Below are 19,139 nucleotides of genomic sequence, written 5' to 3'. Positions count from 1 at the left end.
ATGCTAAATGTTGAAACTGATTGAGTTGCACTTGTCACATAGTTCTCTTCGAAACGATAGGTTATGGGTCCGATTCTGAGCTCGGAGCCCATACTTGCACAGATTGGACTTTGTTGCCGCAACAACGTGCGCGCCTATCCAACTGAGCCTCGATCAACTCGACCATGTATTCTACATCAAATTGTAAGAGCTGGTGTTGGTTGTGCTGGGTCGGGGAAGATAGTGGCTAGGGTGGGTTGTGGATTTGAGTGTGTGGGTTATGGTTGGTGGTATGGCCATGGGTGGTTGGGCGGTGTGGTGGTGAAAAGAGATAAAAATCAAGCTAAATTAAAAACCAAGCAATTTTCATTTTTTACTAAGAAATTTAACACAAAAACTAACAGAATTTACGACATGACCTCAATTGTTAACAAAAGCAAATTTAGAGAGGGCCACAACAACCATTTTAGAAATTGAAGAGTCAAAATACAATTCGGGCTATTATTCAAGGACTATTGCTCCTAATAACCCAACGCATTTATAACCGTTAGATGATGAAACATCTAATATTTCAAGGGTATGTAAGTATAACAGTATTTGCTGTATTTTGAATGCTGACGTGCTACCGAAAACGAACATTTTAAGGCCGTATGTTTTCAAGTCAACTCTGGCAACCGTCGCGTCTCGACCCGAGCGTTCTAAATTCTCTCCTCTTTCTCTTTCTCCAGCGTAGACTCTCGCTTCATCCACCTGTCGTCAATTTTTTTCCTATTTCTCTCGAACGTTCCAATCGGATTCGGGTCCGCCCAAACCCTGACCCCGAGCGCCCATAATGGAAGGAGCTTCGACGGCGGGCGGAGGAGGCGGTCCGGCGCCGTTTTTGCTGAAGACGTACGACATGGTGGATGATTCAGCGACAGACGAGATCGTGTCGTGGAGCACGAACAAGAAGAGTTTCATCGTTTGGAACCCGCCGGAGTTCGCTCGGCTTCTGCTCCCCACTTATTTCAAGCACAACAACTTCTCTAGCTTCATTCGTCAGCTCAATACATACGTAAGTTTCTTCCCTTTTAAGATTTGATTTAGGTGAATTGTTAAATTCTTGAAAAATTGAAAGCATCGAGCATTTTCCTCCCAATTTCCTTTGTTTGGATGTAGCCTGCAAAATTTTCGTGTTTTACTAATTTTGTGTTTGGGTGATTGTAAATTACCGGTTCAAAAACTGGTATACATAGTATTTAACAAAATCCATACAGATGACTTACAGCAACCGCAAATTTTGAATTTTAGTAGTTCACCGAAAAAATTAATAATTTTTAATATTAGTTGAGTATTGCTATTGAATATCAACTTAGAAGACTCCGTAGTTAAGCTGAATCATTGTTTGGTTTCTTTCTTTTTTTTCGGTTTCTAAGTACTAGCATTTTTAAGAAATTCCAGGTGCTCGGTAGTTCTGAGTTTAGGGAGATCATGTTTTTTTCCCTGTTTTTGCAGATTGTCAAGCAGTTTTTTTTAGCTTGTATTTAATTGTTTTTTAACCCTTCCTGTATGGTGTTTATGGTTTTGAGCTGAATTTTTTTATAGTGAATATGTTGCCAATTTTGAATGTAATTTGTATTTTCTTATTGGTTCCAATAAAAATTTGTTTTTCATTAATATGGAAGAAAAAACAGGGACCTTTTAGGTGGGGCTCATTCAAAGTGTTCAATGAATTTCTTAGTCTGGCTCAACCAAACTGTACAGAAAGTTCTTGGTTTTCTTTTTCTTTTTCCAGTTTGAGAAAAAAGATATTGCTTTCAACCATAAAACCTTTACCAAATCTTTAGCGATACATATGAAATTTGGATTATTGAAGGGGTTTTGGCTGCCTGTTGAGGTTTTCAAGCAAGAAGAGCTTATGTGAAGGCCATGCTGTGGCTAAGGTGTCATGTCCCAAATGTGCCACATTGAAAAGTGGAACATTTTGGGACCACATATGAGCTCTTGGGCGGCCTTCCCTGCAGTTTGATTTTGTAGGTTTTAGGGCATGATATTTGGTATCAGAGCACTTTCACCATGCAACTAGGTTAGAGTCCAGGAAAGGGTCGACCTGTAGGCTAGATTATGATGCATCATTATGTATGGTCATGATGGTAAGCCATTGGATACTGGAGGAAGGGCTACTGTGGAGCTATCAGGAATGTGTCAACAAAATGTGCAGACGGGCTTGGGGTACTCTGTTGTTTCATATCCTAGATATCCAACATTGAAAGATGAGACAAGACTTCAGGTAATGTATCTTCTAAAATGCTGGTATTGCAAGGGAAAACTATATGGGCCATGACACTAGGATGGGAGCTGAAATTTTTTGAAGCAATTGTTTTTTGCTGCTAGGGAAGTATTTTAACTGGAATAAGAGGCAAATTTGACTTAACTGACCTTGATTAAAGGCAAGGAGTTTTGAAAGATGAGTGTCTTGATGCCTTGAAAAATGCCCTAATTTAAGTAAGAGTCAATTAAAGTAAATAAAAAATTAGCATCCTCACAAAGAGATTTCACTGTTTTTAGTGATTAATTTGTGTTTGTTTCGATATGTATAGAAAGTCTTGCTCATCAAACATTTGTGTTATGAAGCTTTCTAAGTATTTTTTCGACATGCATTGCTTGTGAAATGTGCCAGGCCATCTTTAGTCTGAAAACAAAATGCAGTGCACCGTTTTTTCATATCCAAGTGTTTCCATATAAAACATATGAACGACCTTGCTTTAGGTTGATTGCTACATTGTGGCAAAAGTTTCAATACATATGTGTGTGTATATATATATATTTATTTTCTCTCATCCGGATGTCCACACTTTATTACTGCGCAGATTCCATAGTAAATAGGGAGGAAAACAGGGAGGGGTAGTAGAAAATACATGGCGTCTACACAGTAATAACGTCCGGACATCTGCACAGTATATTTATTTATTTATTTATTTATTTGTAAAATAAAATGAATGGTATTTTCCTACATGTGAGATTACTAATGCTCAATTTGTATATAGTTAGTTGACCAGTTTTCTTACAGTTGAATACCTAACCAATGAGCTTGAACAATATTTTGAAGTTTCAATTGCTTCTAATGTGTCCACTTAACCATTAAGAATTATTTGACTATGAAACTTGAAAGTAGTATGATCCTCCTGTTTTATCCACTACTAGCACTACCTTTAATTTGTTTGTCAATCCTATTTACCATCAACTCCATGGTACTTTGGACATTTAGGAACATATTATAGTCTCTTCGTAGTCAGCATTAATTAATACCAAATCACCGAAAGTGGAATTTTGAGCAGAAATCGTCTTTTGAGAACTTAAAAGCAAGTACTATCTAATTGATATAACTGTTGCTAAATATTACTTTGATGATTTTGTTTTCAGTCTCTTTACCTTCTTAGGGCCATCCATAGTTGCGTTTGGGTTGTGCACCAAGTTGAAGGCAGAACGTTGATATTTTTCTTTCAAATTATTAGATTTTGCAATTTTAGGATTTTTAACGTTTAGGCCTGGAATGTGACAATGGATGACGAGTGTTATGGTTTTGATGGTTATTTCCCTAGGAGTCTGAATCAAAACAGTTTTTAGAATTGAGTCTTGTGTGTGTTATAAGATTTTATGTGCAGGGACAGATCTAAAGTTTCACAACTTTCTTGCTTAGAGCATATTCAGTGTTTTTCTATAATTTCATGTTATGTCATATTTAACATCAAACAGCAAAAAAATGTGCTCCAACATAATGCCAAATGGCACCCTTTTACAATTTCTCAAATAAAGTATATTTTTTTTCTTTTTTTCTTTTTCTGTGCAGTTGCTACATTGCATTGTATTTATTGAAGTCCTCTGATTTCTTTGTTTTTATAATGTGGATTTGCATGTATTAACGAAAGAGATGTATTTTTCATGGAGGTAATATATTTGATTTAACTATAGGGCCTTCCTCGGTTGTGTTTTCCAATGCATGAATTTTCTTGATATGTTCCATGGCTTATGGTGAGCAACTCATAATTGAGGAATTCATTTCTTGTTCATTGAGTTTTATCTCTCGCATGAATCATATTTTCAATATTCCCCCCGCTCACCCACTTTCAAATACATTGTGCATAATTTTGTATCATCTCTAATTGATCGCTGTTTTTACATGGCGGAACTGAGTCTCAATATAATGTAACTAAATACGTTGGGACATAAATTTGTCACAGGGATTTCGAAAGATTGATCCAGAGAGATGGGAATTTGCTAATGAAGACTTCATACAAGATCAAAAGCATCTTCTTAAGAATATCCACCGCAGAAAACCCATCCACAGCCACAGTAATCCTCAAGGTTCTATGGTAGATCCGGAGAGAGCGGCTCTTGATGACGAAATAGAGAAGCTTTCGCATGATAAAGCCACACTAGAGGCAAATATTTCAAGGTTCAAGCAGCAGCGATCTGATGCAAAGCTGCAGTTGGAAGACCTAACACAGCGGGTGAATTCCATGGAACAACGGCAGAAGGATTTGCTGAAATTCTTAGATAAGAATGTTCAGAACCCTACTTTTGTTGAACATCTCACTAGAAAAATCGAAGCTATGGATTTCTCAGCATGTAATAAGAAAAGGCGATTGCCTGATGTTGATCACCTACAGCCAGTTGTGGAGAATAGTTTTGTGGATAACCAAAGTAGTTCCAGATCTGAGTTTGGGAATATTTTCCACCAAGACTTTTCAAGTAAACTGAGACTAGAATTATCACCAGCTGTTTCAGACATTAACCTGGTTTCACGCAGCACACAGAGTTCTAATGAAGATGGGTATAGTCCAACTAGGAAAATATCTGAAGAACTTAAAGGTGTACAGAAAAGAACAGAAGGCCTTTTATTTGCACCTGAAACCTTAGAACTTTCAGATACTGGAACATCTTTTGCATTCAAAATGGATTCGTTGTTATCACGAAAAGCACTAACTGTTGGGAACCCGAGACTTCATTCGCTGCAGCCAGGTTTGTCTTCTAACGAAGAAGGTGATGGCCAGATATCCTGCCAATTAAAGCTCACTCTAGCATCTTCCCCGTTGCAAGTCAATAGTAGTCCTCATTCTGCTACAATACCCCAAGTAGGTCAGGATATCAGCAAATCCCTAGCATCAGGATTAAATGCCATTGGCAAGGAATCAGATATAAGAGCCTTTACAAACAAAAATCCAGCTGATGAAGACATGCATAAAACTTGCTCCCAAGAAGCCACAAATAACAATCAAGGGCCTCCACCTGCTCCAGTTAGAGTAAATGATGTTTTCTGGGAACAGTTCCTAACTGAAAGACCTGGCTGTTCAGAAAATGAAGAAGCAAGTTCTAATTATAGGGGAAATCCATATGATGAGCAGGATGATGGAAGGCTAGGCCACGGAATGTCCAGAAGTGCCAAGGATGCTGAAACACTCACTCTTTGAGTACTGCAGTTATGGTGAAGCCCTGAACCAGGTTCAAAAAAGCTCTCCCCTTGCTTCCCATGCTTTGTATGATTCAGATTTCAGAAGATCTGAAACTTGAAATAACCTTGCCTGTTACTGGTTTGGATAAGTTCATGCCAAAATGCAATTAGTTCTTAGTCATCACTGGCTGCGTTAGCAGTGTGATGTTAATGCATATGTTGTAACTTGCAACAACACACATTTCTTCCATGGTAATAGATTTCTAACTTGTAACTAGTTAGGCAATTTACAATTAATCTGACATAAGATTGTATATTTAAGTGCTGCACTTGTTGGAAAGAAGCGTACTAACCTGTTATTCTATGCTAGATGTATCTGTTTCGGGTGCTAAAGTTTTGCTTACATTGAGTGGCGTCCTAGAAAAACGAGTTTATCTGAAAGTTGGTGATCTGAGATGATCTATTAATTCATACTGAATCCATTTTTTGGTTTAGGCTTCTATGGAAACAATATTGAGGATATGCTAAAATTTGAAGTTTTAATGATCCATCAATTATATCTTTGTTTTCAGTTTTAGTATTACTTTTATTGTCGTCTCTGCTCTACTTTCCTTCATTAGCTTTTCACTTCTTTCATGACATTGTATTACTATAGATGCAAATACTGCGTGAGGTGCAATGGATGAATGACTGATTAAAATGTCCCCATTTCCATAATTTTCTTCTCCACGGTTATGCAGGCAGGCATTGTGTTTTATATTCAAGCTCCATTATTTCCCCACTTCAACCTAGACTGCATGAAACAATTTTTTTTTTTTTAAAGATTAAAAGTAAAATAAAATGCCCCGCTTGTATTGATTAGTTTCAATTTTCGTTGTCTAAATTTCGATTCTGGATATTATGGTTTATCTAGATTTTGCAATCTCTTAACAATTCCTCAAATCTTCGTCCACGCTTAGAGTTGAGTTGGTTAAGAGAATAACCCGAGGTACAGTATTCAAATCTGTCATCTCCGAATACCTCTGGTATCTAATCTTCTTCCGATTAAAATTTCATGTGAGCTGGAGTCGACAGCTAAGAAAAATGGTACACTCGAATCTGATAAGACAATTTGGATGCGTGTGAGGGCGTTATATATGGTTATATATGGTCCTTAGATAAGGGCCTATGTCTTACTATAAAATTCTCGATGTTGTAGAAAGCTTTCAATTGTCGGGTATCTCGTACTAGTGAGCTTGGGAGCTAATGATAGAAACGAAGTATTAAAACAAAGCCTCGTGTCCTTCAGTCATTTTTCGCAAATCTTCGTGCATACATTCGTAGAGGAGAGAAGGTTAACGCAAAAATGTTCCACATCTCCCCTTTCACAGCCTTTTATTTATTTAGGGCTTTTTAAAAATAGGCTCATTTTAACATGGTATATTATACCCAAAAAAACTATTATACAGTCTAATTGGAGAGAAAAACCCAAATCAGTCACTTGTCATTTTCTTTCTTCTTCTTTTTTTGCTCATCACTTGTCATTCTCTAATTGGTTCTTAGAAAATAACAAGTGATTACTTTTGAGTTCTTCTCTCCGAACAGGCTCTATATAGATATGTCATGCAAAAAATAAAATGGACTTATTTGTAAAAACCTAATTTATGTATTGAATGGAAAGTAAAATTATTTCACACACAAGCATTTGAGGGCATCACATCAGCAGAAAGCAATGAGATTCCTCCCACAAGACTTTCACCTGAAACACGTCTACAGCGAGCTGAGCTACATAATGGGCTCTTCATCATCTAATCATATAGGGTAAGGTTTCGATTTAAAATATTTAATCCTATTATTTTCATTATATAGACGAACATGAAATTTATTTTAAAAAAACTCTATACGCAGTAACGAATAATATGGTCCTAAAACCTTCTTGTATGGTGCATAATTTTGTCCCAAAAATAATTGTACTATTTTCATCACGAAACAAATTAACCTAAAGCAGAAAACTAAAGCTCAAGACACCAGCTACTTAGTTAAACCCAACTCTTTCAGGTAGTTTGGAAGTTTGAATGAAATTCAAGAACCTTTGTTCCACATTGGTAGAAAGTAGAAAGAGTGAGGTCCTTATAAGTGTGGAAGTGTGACACTTAATAAATGGAAGTAAGTAAGTGGAAGCAATTTGGGCTTCAAAAACGATTTGGGCTTTGAATATTATATAAAAATATATAATATTTAATGGTAAAAAAGATGGGCCTTGGGCCTTGGGATACTATCTAAAATTATTTTTTGGGTTTCAAATTAATAATTTTTTATTAATTCGGATTAGTTTTATTAACTGTTTTCTAACAGTTGTGACTCTTCTGATAAGGTTTCATAAGTTTATTTAAATCAAACAAGGCTTCATACGTTCAAAACAGAAAAAGCATTCACAAGCATTTCATCTTGTCTGAGAGGAAAACAAACAACGTTCGCCATATTCTAAGTCCGAGTGCTAGAGCTTAGAATACAGATAGTTGATTTCTGGGAGGCAGTCACCTGTAAAACTTCAAGCACCGAGAATGGGGAAATTACTGTCTTTAGGACATTGCATCAAATCTGCAAGTCTCTATCTCGAATTCAAGTCAGTTTCATTTATTGTCTATATTGTATTCTGTATTACGGTTTATTATAAATTCTATTTATATAATTGTTTTAATTAGTCACTGATTGTTGTTTTTCCAACAGTAGTAGCTACTGGCTGGTATACATTGGTGTTGGGTTTGTTCTGCATTTTGTGCATGAGAAGTCCTTGTAGAGAGACAATATTTTCCAAGTTTCGGAAAATTGCTTCTCAAAGTAGTGCAAATTCCACACTTGCCCAAGACTCACAACCACAAATCCTTTCTCCAACGACGATACTGCTGTTGTTAAACTCCCACCTCTGCCCATTTAAGTTAAGCGAAAAAGTTATGGGACTTGTATGTAAGTAGGAGTTCATCATGGAAATTCTCATTAGATTAAGTGTACTTGTTCCAATACACAAAATTAACAAATCATCAATATGCGGATTAATCCCAAACTGCAACATGCTAAGTTACTAACCTTTTGGCACCAACAACGTCAAACTCATCAATGAATATTATGCTGGGTGCTGCAACGCGAGCAATATGAAAGGTATTGCGCAGGAAAGCTTCACCCTCTCCAACATACATTGAAAACAAATCTGTATAACTGTTTCAAAGTTTATGAAATTCAGGCATGCATCTCTTCTACTTTGTCAAACAGATTAATTATAATTGTAGAACTTTCAATGTACTTTAGGCTTAAATAGACCAGTGGCTGATCCAAGATTTGAAATCCAACTGGGCGAAACTTACATTAAAAACTCGAGGTTATAAGTGAACTCATTAATAAACATAAAAATATACACCTAGTAGGAGGGCATAATAAGTCTTACCCTCAAATGCATCTCTATATATATAAATAAAAGTATAGCGAAAAAAGAAAAAAACCTTCTTTTTCTTTAAAAAAAATCTCCAACAAATTTTTTATTTTCTTGGGGTTCGGATTGTGATCTGACATAACAAAAAGATAACCTATTTAATCCAACATCCCAACAAAAAATCAAATAAATTCTCATAATAACATCAATGCCTTTAATCAAACATCAACATACCAACAGCAAATCAAAACATCTCAACAATACCAATGTCAAATCAAACATCTCAATAAAATTCCAAAAACCAAAGACCTAATTAATTTCAACAAAGTCAGCAAATTATAATTCATTATTAAGTAAACTCTAGAATAGATTAGAACACATTTTCTAACCTATTTAGAATATATTAAATTCAATGTTGTCATATACAAAATCTTAAAATTTGGGGGTAGGAAATTAAAGAGAAGATAATTAAAGAGGAGATAATTAAAGAGAAGAGAAATTTTAGGTTATGCATACATATGGCTTACTTTTTGAGTGGGCAATGGTTTGAATGTTTCACATGGGTTGGCCTATTCTATAGGGGCATTTTTTTATTTTTGAAAATTTTGAGGTAGGCAGCAGCCTACCTTGCCCTAGGTATAGGACCGCCCCTGAAATAGACTGATTCAAAGAAGTTATAATCCCAAAGAAAAAAAAAAAGCTTGGGCAGCATGTACAGCTATAAAACTGTAAGTAATAAGCAAATTGCATAAGTATAAGCCTAGAATGATAATAGTGAATGCACTTAATCTCTTAGAATGGCAAGTGTAAGGCTCCAAAATGTAAGGCTGAAATAAGCCACGTGTAGTGATCCTAGAATAGATAGATATGTGGCTAAGATTCATGATAATATTACAATAATACATGTTTATTTCCCTTAACATTTAATTTTAAAAGCAATTATAATGGGTAATTAAATAATCTTATGCATTTATATTTGTACTTGGTCAAATTGGTTTAATGTTAGTTTATTAACTTTGATCAATGACTTCCTATGTAGGCTTGTGTGCTATGAAAACCAACTCAATTTGCATGCCAAGAAGTGTGTCACCCAAAGATAATATGCTAGTGGCGAATTAAATAACTTCAACATATCTATGAAGCAATGATGATGAAGGAAGAAGTGCAACTAGCACAAGAAGAAAAGAATTGAAAAGAATGCATGACGTGCCACACTGCCAAAAGAAGTATGGAAGCAAGAAAGAAGAAATTGAATTCACATGCTTGTGAGGTGTCATCCACTCCAAAGAAGCTCAAATTCAATGCCAATTAACTAAAAAGAGGATGAAAGCCATAAGGAAAGGAAGAAAAAGAGAAAAAATTCAACAATGGAATTGTGGCCAACCACACCAACATAGGCAAGATGAAGGGGGAGTTAGGTATTACATTAAAATAGGAATGATGGTGCTGGAATCCATCATGATGTTTCTCCTTCTTAGCCCTATAAATAGAGAAGTCTTTAAGCTTCAAAACACACACCAAGGCTAGGGAGAAAGCTTTTAATATGAGAACAGTTTGATCCAAACTTAAGCTTTGATGTGAATTTGTAGTTTTTGTTCAAATGGAATTTGTAGTTTTTTTCTTTTTAATTAATTGATGAATGTTTGATAATCTATTTCATGGGTTCAATCATGTTTTTCCCATTGTGTAGTAAAAACTTTCATGCTTTTAAAAGAGGAGATAATTACTAAGATTAATAGAATTTCGATGAAGATTATTTTTTGATAGTTTGTTGCCAATGGTACAAGTTATGCTTAGAATACTTCTAAAGAAAATTAAAAAGAGCTTTAGCAATTTTGAACAACTACAATGGAAAATATTTTGCGGGTCAAGTTAATAAGAGTTGCATGCTTATGTTAAAAGTGGAACCCCAATGCCTTAGTGTTTTAATGAATTAAATTTTCTTTAAATCAAATCATGTTTAAATCTATTTCTCAATCACAATTGATCTTTTTCAACTCTGTTATTTTATTTACACCGCTCTATGTGGATACGACACTTGGACTTTCGAGCTACACTGCTATACGACACATTCGCTTGGCAAAGTGATACAAATCAATTGGCGTTGTTGCCGAGGAGCGGCTTGTCAAATAGTACAGATATCCTCTTGGTCAGAGGTTTGCTGGTTATGTGAAATTCTTCACATCTGGTACACTCTTTCCAAACTAATCTCATTGTTAATATATATAATTTTTTTAATTTTCTTTATGCGACCTAGAGATCATCTAGGAAGATTTGTTAAAAAGATTGAAATTGTTAATTTAGAACATTCTACTTCAACTTCTTCAACTGAAACATCTGACAAATCTGAAAGCATGGCATAAATTGTAAATAATGAACAAGAAATTCTGAATAATGAATGAGAGGTTAATGCTCATATTGTGAATAATAAAATAAGAGAGAAGTAGTTGCACCAAGAACTTTAGAGACATTATTGCATCCTACTCGTGCACCAAATCCTTCATGCATCATGTTTCCACATAAAATGCCAAATTATGATTTCAAACCTGGAATGATCCAATTGCTACCAATTTTTCATGGTATGGAAAGTTAAAATCCTTACGTGTATGTTAGGGAATTTGAAGAGGCTGTTGGCACTTTTACAATGGTCAACTTGATATGATTAATTTCATAAGGTTAAAGTTTTTTCCATTTTCTTTAAAAGAAAAAGAGAAAAGTTGGCTATATTCATTAAGGGCTAGGTCAATAGGTTCTTGGGCGGAGATGACTCAAGCATTTTTTAGCATATATTTTCCTAATCACAAGACAATTGCTCTTAAGAAAAGAATCTCCAATTTCTCTAAGAAGGAAAACGAAACTTTATATCAAACTTGGGAAAATTTTAAAGAGCTTTTGAATTTGTGCCCACACCATGGCTTTGAAAACTAGCATCTTGCTAGTCATATCTATGAGGGACTTCCCCCTCATGATCGCCAATTTGTTGAGCCTATGTGTAAGGAAAATTTTATGCAAAAAGACCATGATGATGCCCTATAATTTTTGGATGAAATTGCTGAAAAAGCTCATCAATGGATTGTCCCTAGTTCAGTTGAGACCCAATCATGAAAGATGTTGTTAAAACTGAGGTGTTGAAATTAATAGATGCATGTATTATTTATTCCATCTCTGATAGTAAATGGTAAGTCCTACTCAAGTTGTACCTAAGAAATCTGGAATAACTATGGTTGAAAATGATAAAAATGAATTGATACCTACAACAATTGTTTCAAGTTGGCGCATGTGCATTGATTATAGAAAGCTAAATTCTGTAGCTAGAAAAGACCATTTCCCTTGCCTTTTATTGATCAAATCTTAGAAAGGGTAGCCAGTCATGAATTTTATTGCTTCTTAGATGGATACTCATGTTATTATCAAATTGAAATTGTCATTGAAGATCAAGAAAAAAACTACTTTTACATGTCCTTTTGGTACTTTTGCTTTTCGTATAATGCCTTTTGGACTATGTAATGCTCTTGCTACTTTTCAAAGATGCATTATCAGTATTTTCAGTGATATGGTTGGGAAATTTCTTGAAGTTTTCATGGATGATATTTCTGTTTTTGGTGATTCTTTTGATAATTGCTTGAGTAATTTTGGGAAAAGTATTGGTTCAATGCCAGGAGAAAAACTTTGTTTTAAATTGGGAGAAATGTCATTTTATGATTTCTTCTAGAATTGTTCTTGGTCATATTGTTTCATCTAAAGGAATCGAAGTGGATAAAGCTAAAATTGAGTTGATTTCAAAATTGCCAGTTCCAAAAACTGTTAAAGATGTCAAATCATTTTTAGATCATGCTGAACTTGAAGTTGACATAATGATCATAAAACTGTTTTGCGATTTTTAAAAAGAAAACATTTTCGCAAGATTTGGAACACCTCGAGCTATTATAAGTGATGGGGGGAAACACTTTTGTAATAAACCTTTTGAGGCTTTAATGAAAAAATATGGTGTCACTCATCAAGTCGCTACCCCATATCACCGACAAACAAGTGGTCAAGTTGAACTTGCTAATCGGGAGATAAAACAAATTTTGGAAAAAACTGTGAGTCCTAACCATAAAGACTGGTCTTTGAGATTAATTGATGCTTTATGGGCATACTGTACAACATATATATCTCCCACAGGGATGTCACCATACAGACTTGTCTACGGTAAGGCTTGTCACTTGCCAATTGAACTTGAACATAAGGCATATTGGGCAATTAAAATGTTTAATTTTGGTTTAAATGATGCAAGTTTGAATAGAAAGCTTCAGTTGAATGAGTTGGCAGAAATAAGGAATGATGCTGATGAAAACTCTCGAATTTACAAAGAGAACATGAAGGTTTTTAATGACAGAAATATTTTAAGGAAAAACTTTGAACCATCATAGAAAGTTCTCTTATATAATTCGAGATTGCATATTTTTCTGGTAAACTTCATTCCAGATGGACATGTCCATTTGTGGTTACAAGAGTTTTTCCTTTTGGAGCAGTAGAGATTGAGGATCCAAAAAATGGTAATGTTTTAAAGTTAATGGTCAACGCCTTAAACCATTTTTGGAGAATTTTGTTTTGCAGGATAACACGATTGTACTTGGAGAATCTTGTTTATCATGATTGAATTTTCTAACTATCTTTAGTTGAGTATTTAGTTTAATTATTAGTATTAGTATTATTATTATTTTTTTCCTTTTGTGTTTTATTTATTTATTTATGTTTTATGGATACTAACAAGATGTAGGATATATTTTGAAGAGTTTCTTTTTTTTTCAAGTGATCTCTTCTTGCTCAATTATAATCATTTGTCTCTCTTTAATGAATTATGCATGCTCATATTGAGGACAATGTTTCATTCATGTTGGGTGGAAGTGGAATCATTTCTCGCAATTTTTAGTTTCTAAAATTTAAACTTTTATTTATTTATAATTTTAAAAAAAACACCAAACCATCGAAATCGAAGCTTCATTTTTCCATAGCAGGAGACTTCAGTTTGGCCCTCTCAAGATCCTCTCTTGGGTCTTCACACATCGCTTCTTGGGGCTCATCACTTGAGCCTCCTAAGATCAAATGCTTCTCTCTTGAACTCCTCTTGTGATCTCGCTTGCGCTTTCCTCGGTTCTCCAAGACTTCCAACTGCTTTGGAATGTCTTTAGAATAAATACTAACCATCTTTGATAGCTTTTAATTCCATTCCTGCAATATTTGAAGTTGGTGTCGGTTCTCCTCTACTTTCTTTGCCCTATCCTTTTTCAGTCTTTTGATGTCACGCTGATAATCATCAACCAAATTCCTCTTCGTCCCTAACTGAGCTCTCAATACTTGCACCTCATGAGATTTTTCAATGAGGCGATGCCCCACACTTGTGATAGATGCTGCACTTTGCACGCTCAGTGCCATGACATTGCTTACTAACCGGTTGTCATCCCTCATTCCCAGGACGCACACATCCCTGGGAGTCACCAAACTCCTCGCAACTCTAATAGCAACTTCGTTGTAAAGGAGTAACGAATCGTTAACTGTCACTAGACCTCGTGGGGAATCAAAGTAGGGCATCCAGATAGGTGTAACTCCTTGCCCCCATGTTTGTATGGGCGGAGCTAGGTTGAGATCTAGAGAAGATGGGAAGGAAGACACCATTATATTTTTTATTTCTTCTTCTTCTGTTTTCTCTCTTCTTCTTTGTTCTTTTTCTCCTCTCTTTTCTCTCTTCTGTGTGGTTGTGATTTTATCATGCGTTCATTTTTTTAAGACAATTAACATCAGTAGAACCCCCCAATCACGCGTTTCTTTTCTGACACAAGTCCCTCGAGCTTCACACATAACTTTCTTTGGATGAACTTTCAACTAAGTTGTCACGACTTCCCAAGACGCAATTATGTTTGCTTGGGATGCATGCATGTGACTCACCAAAAATGAGAAAGTTGTCGCTCTTCTACTATACTCTCTTGGATTTGCTTTGCGTCCCAAAAAAACGTCATTTTTGTCATTAAGGTTGGGGGTAAAACGAGCGTCTGTTTGTTTTAAAAAATTTAATTAATTTTTTTTTAAAAAAGAGCACATTTTCCCCACACATTCATTTTATTTGTTTTTTTTTAACCAATTTGTGTTTCCTTTTGATTTTGTTTGTTTTATTTGTTTGTGTGTTTTTATTGAGATTTTTATTTTATTGTTGAGTCTTGTTTTTTTTTCCTTTTTTTTTTTTTCCCTTGGCAATTTCATATATTATATCTGGTGTGCTTCATGAATGGAATAATTTCAAGGTGAAACTGGAAAAGCATTTTTCAGGTAAGAAGTTTCTTTGTCTTATCCTTTCTAAATTTTTGCATTTTTTATGCTTTAATTTTAAATAAACACATTGAGAACAATGTTTCATTCAGGTTTTTTTTTTGGGGGGAGGTGGTGTGGGGTGGTGTGGAATTAGTTATCGCAACTTGTTTCCAAGAGAGTCTCCCAAAAGAGAAGTTCAAAAAAAAATCCTACGCTTGTTGTCATCCAAATATATTTGCATTAAATTGAGATTTGATATTCATGCATGAATTTAAAATTTAGAACACCTGAGCGATACAATAAACAATAACTAATGTGTAGACAGACTGGATGAGTTATTGTATCGCTCAAGTGTTCTTAATTTTAAATTCATGCATGAATATCAAATCTCAATTTAATGCAAATATATTGTGATGACAACAAGCGTAGAATTTATTATTATTATTATTATTATTATTATTTGAACTTCTCTTTTGGGAGACTCTCTTGGAAACAAATTGCGATAACTAATTCCACTCCCCCAACTTGAATGACACATTGTCCTCAATATGTTTATTTAAAATAAAAGCATAACAAATGCAAAACTTTAGAAAGGATAAAGAAACTTCTTACCTGAAAAATGCTTTTCCAGTTTCACCTTGAAAGTATTCCATTCATGAAGCACAAAAGATATAATATATGGAATTGCCAAGGGGAATAAGGGAAAAAAAAAAGACTCAATAATAAAATAAAAATCTCAATGGAAACACAAATTGTTTAAAAAACCAAATAAAATAAATGTGTGGGGAAAATTTGCTCTTTTTTTTTTTTTTTTTTTAAATTAAAATTAAAATTTGTTTACGAACAGATGCTCGCTTTACCCTTGACCTTAGTGACAAAAACGATGCTTTTTGGGACGCAAAGTGAATCCAAGAGAGTACAATAGGAGAGCGACAACTTTCTTGTTTATGGTGAGTCACATGCATGCATCCCAAGCAAACATAATTGCGTCTTGGGAAGTCATGACAACTTTGTTGAAAGTTCGTCCAGAGAAAGTTATGTGTGAAGCTCGAGGGAATTGTGTTAGAAGAGAAACGCGTGATTGAGGGAGTTCTACTAATGATAATTGTCTAAAAAAAATGAACGCATGATAAAATCACAACCATGAAGAAGAGAGAGAAGAGAGGGGAAAAAGAAAAAAGAAGAGGAGAGAAAAGAGAAGAAGAAGAAATCAGAAATATAATGGCATCTTCGTTCCCATCATCTCTAGATCTCAACCTAGCTCCACCCATATAGACATGGGGGCAAGGAGATGCACCTGTCTGGATGCTCTACTTTGGTTCCTCACGAGGTCTAATGGATAGTTAATGATTCATTACTCCTTTACAACGAAGTTGCTATTGGAGTTGCTAGGAGTTTGGTGACTCCCAAGGATGTGCACGTCCTGGGAACGAGGGATGACAACTAGTTAGTGAGCGATGCCATGGCACTGAGCGTGCAAAGTGCAGCATCTATCACAAGTGTGGGGGATCGCCTCATTGAAAAATCTCATGAGGTGCAAGTACTGAGAGCTCAATTGGCGGCAGAGAGGAATTTGGTTGATGATTATCAGCGTGCCATCAAAAGATTGAAAAAGGATAGGGCAAAGAAAGCAGAGAAGAACCGACACCAACTTCAAATATTGCAGGAAGAGAATGAAACAATATGACCAAGAACAATTCCAAAAGAAACCATTAAATGACATTTCTCCCAATTTAAAACAAAGTTTTTCTCCTAGCATCGAACCAATACTTTTTCCAAATTACTCAAGCAATTATCAAAAGAATCACCGAAAGAAGAAATATCATCCATGAAAACTTCAAGAAATTTCTCAACCATATCACTGAAAATACTAATCATGCATCTTTGAAAAGTAGTAGGAGCATTACATAGTCCAAAAGGCATTCTACGAAAAGCAAAAGTACCAAAAGGACTTATAAAAGTAGCTTTTTCTTGATCTTCAATGGCAATTTCAATTTGATTTTAACCTGAGTATCCATCTAAGAAACAATAAACTGCATGACCTTTTCTAAGATTTGATCAATAAAAAGCAAAGGGAAATGGTCTTTTCTGGTTACAGAATTTAGCTTTCTATAATCAGTACACATGTGCCAACTTGAAACAACTCTAGTAGGTATCAATTCATTTTTATCATTTTCAACCATAGTTATGCCAGATTTCTTAGGTACAACTTGAATAGTACTTACCCATTTACTATCAGAGATGGAATAAATAATACCCAACAAGAATACAAAAACACTAACATGGCCTTAGAGCCAGGTTCGTTCTATTGAGTCTGGGCGTTTTCAATCTATGTAATCGAGCTACATCAGAGCTCCATCAAGGTTCTGTGAAATTGCTAAAGTTCTATCAAAACCTAAAATCAGATTGTTCGTGTCTTACCTAAGATCAGAGATGGCTGGATCTGGAAGTTCAGAAGTAAGAACTCCGATCTTCTCCGGTGAGAACTATAAGTTTTGGAGAATCAAGATGGTAGCCATATTCAAGTCATATGGGTTGTGGAATCTGGTTGAAAAGGGAATTCAAATCCCTGATTCAAAGAAGAAGAAGGAGACTGAGGAAGCTTCAGAAGATGATGGTGATGAAAAAATGGCCGCCATCTTCATGAAGCATGCGAAGGCTATGGGCAAAATTCAAAATTCTATTTCTAACCAAATCTTCTCTCGTACTGCTAATGCTGATTCTACTAAGATGGCATGGGAGCTGCTATATGGAAAATATCACAGTGGTGACCACGTGAGATCGATAAAACTCCAAAACCTCACATGTGAATTTGAATATACTAGAATGCGTGACAATGAATCTCTATATGTTTATCTTATTCGGTTGAATGAGCTGATTAACCAAATGAAAACCTTTGGTGAGACTCTCTCTAATGGGAGGCTTGTCCCAAAGGTTCTGATTAATCCGAGTAAGGTTTATGATCCTATCTGTCTAGTGACTAAGAATACAAAAAGTCTATAAACTGTAGAACTGCAGGAGGCTATTGCAATATTGAAGAGTCAAGAACAACGTTTTGAGCTACATAATCTTGATACAACTTAGAAGGCATTTGCCTCATTTTCTATAAGTCCAAAAGGCCATAACAAGGGTGGCACTCAGTCTAGTTCGTCTAAATTCCAGAATAATTGGAATCCTAAGGGCAAGCCATGGGAATCAAAGTCCAAGTTTCAACATACTAGCTCTGCACAGGGTTCATCACCATCAGTGAATCAAGAAGGGGCAAAGCCACAGTGCAAAGTGTGTTTTTTGTTGAATGCAGGCATAAAGGAAAGCCTAAATGTTACAATTGTGAAAAATTTGGACATTGGGCTAGAGAATACACTGCAAGTAAGAATGTGCAGAAGGCTAACTGTGTAAAACAAGTAGAAGTGACAGGAAATATGTTTTATGTCAATAGTATCATTTCTGGAGCAAGTGTTACTTGTTGAATGGTATATAGACAGTGGTTACATCAATCATATGACTGGAGATAAGAAGCTGCTAGTTGATATAAGAACAAACGTGATTGGCAAGGTAGAAATGCCCACTAGAGAGCTTGTGGATGTAGCTGGAATAGGAACTCTAGTGATTGACACTAGGACAAGTAGAAAGTACATCAAAGAAGTGATGTACCTACCTAGGTTGAAGGAGAACTTGCTGAGTGTGGGACAAATGGATGAGCACAGTCACTATTTGCTATTTATGGGCAAAATGTGCAACATCTTTGACAGTTCCCCATTGGACAGTCTTGTCATCAAAGTGGAGATGAAGAAGAATAAATGCTATCTTTTTGGAATTATTACCTAATGATCATATTGCTTTGAAAGCAAGTGTATCATACTCTACTTGGACTTGGCACAAAAGGCTAGGCCATCTACATCTGAAAAGGACTTGGCACAAAAGGCTAAACCAACTCAAAGAAAAGGAAATGATGCATAGACTTCCATACTTAGAATAGGTTGATGAAGTCTGTCAAGGATGTCAACTTGGAAAGCAACATAAAGAGTGGTTTCC

At 35.4% G+C, this 19,139-nt stretch overlaps 2 protein-coding genes and 1 non-coding gene across 3 annotated transcripts; 2 read left to right on the top strand and 1 right to left on the bottom strand.

The window, feature by feature from the left end:
* The first annotated feature begins 578 nt into the window (after positions 1-578).
* On the top strand, positions 579-5,803 carry AT-HSFA5 (winged-helix DNA-binding transcription factor family protein). The gene is made up of 2 exons (XM_008224583.3): positions 579-1,033; positions 4,200-5,803. The coding sequence occupies exons 1-2, from the start codon at positions 812-814 to the stop codon at positions 5,427-5,429; spliced, it is 1,452 nt and encodes a 483-aa protein (XP_008222805.1). The 5' UTR covers positions 579-811; the 3' UTR covers positions 5,430-5,803.
* A 5,824-nt stretch (positions 5,804-11,627) lies between these two features.
* On the bottom strand, positions 11,628-11,734 carry LOC148920300 (small nucleolar RNA R71). The gene has a single exon (XR_016124813.1). It is a non-coding gene; the product is annotated as a small nucleolar RNA R71 (small nucleolar RNA).
* A 5,803-nt stretch (positions 11,735-17,537) lies between these two features.
* LOC148920299 (uncharacterized) lies at positions 17,538-18,932 on the top strand. The gene is made up of 2 exons (XM_089044588.1): positions 17,538-18,054; positions 18,586-18,932. Exons 1-2 carry the CDS (start codon positions 17,538-17,540, stop codon positions 18,930-18,932), a joined length of 864 nt encoding a protein of 287 aa, XP_088900714.1.
* Positions 18,933-19,139: the final 207 nt, after the last annotated feature.

The sequence above is a fragment of the Prunus mume genome, linkage group LG2 (assembly GCF_029339155.1).
Source record: "Prunus mume cultivar Tortuosa linkage group LG2, ASM2933915v1, whole genome shotgun sequence".
NCBI lineage: Eukaryota > Viridiplantae > Streptophyta > Magnoliopsida > Rosales > Rosaceae > Prunus > Prunus mume.
Note: the sequence above shows the minus strand (reverse complement) of the source record. Positions and strands in the feature narration are given on the sequence as shown.

Coding starts and splice junctions, on each gene's coding strand:
- AT-HSFA5 (XM_008224583.3), top strand. CDS start 812: ATGGAAGGAGCTTCGACGGCGGGCGGAGGAGGCGGTCCGGCGCCGTTT. Junction 1,034..4,199: donor TTCGTCAGCTCAATACATAC/GTAAGTTTCTTC, acceptor AATTTGTCACAG/GGATTTCGAAAGATTGATCC.
- LOC148920299 (XM_089044588.1), top strand. CDS start 17,538: ATGGCTGGATCTGGAAGTTCAGAAGTAAGAACTCCGATCTTCTCCGGT. Junction 18,055..18,585: donor AAAGGTTCTGATTAATCCGA/GTAAGGTTTATG, acceptor AATGGTATATAG/ACAGTGGTTACATCAATCAT.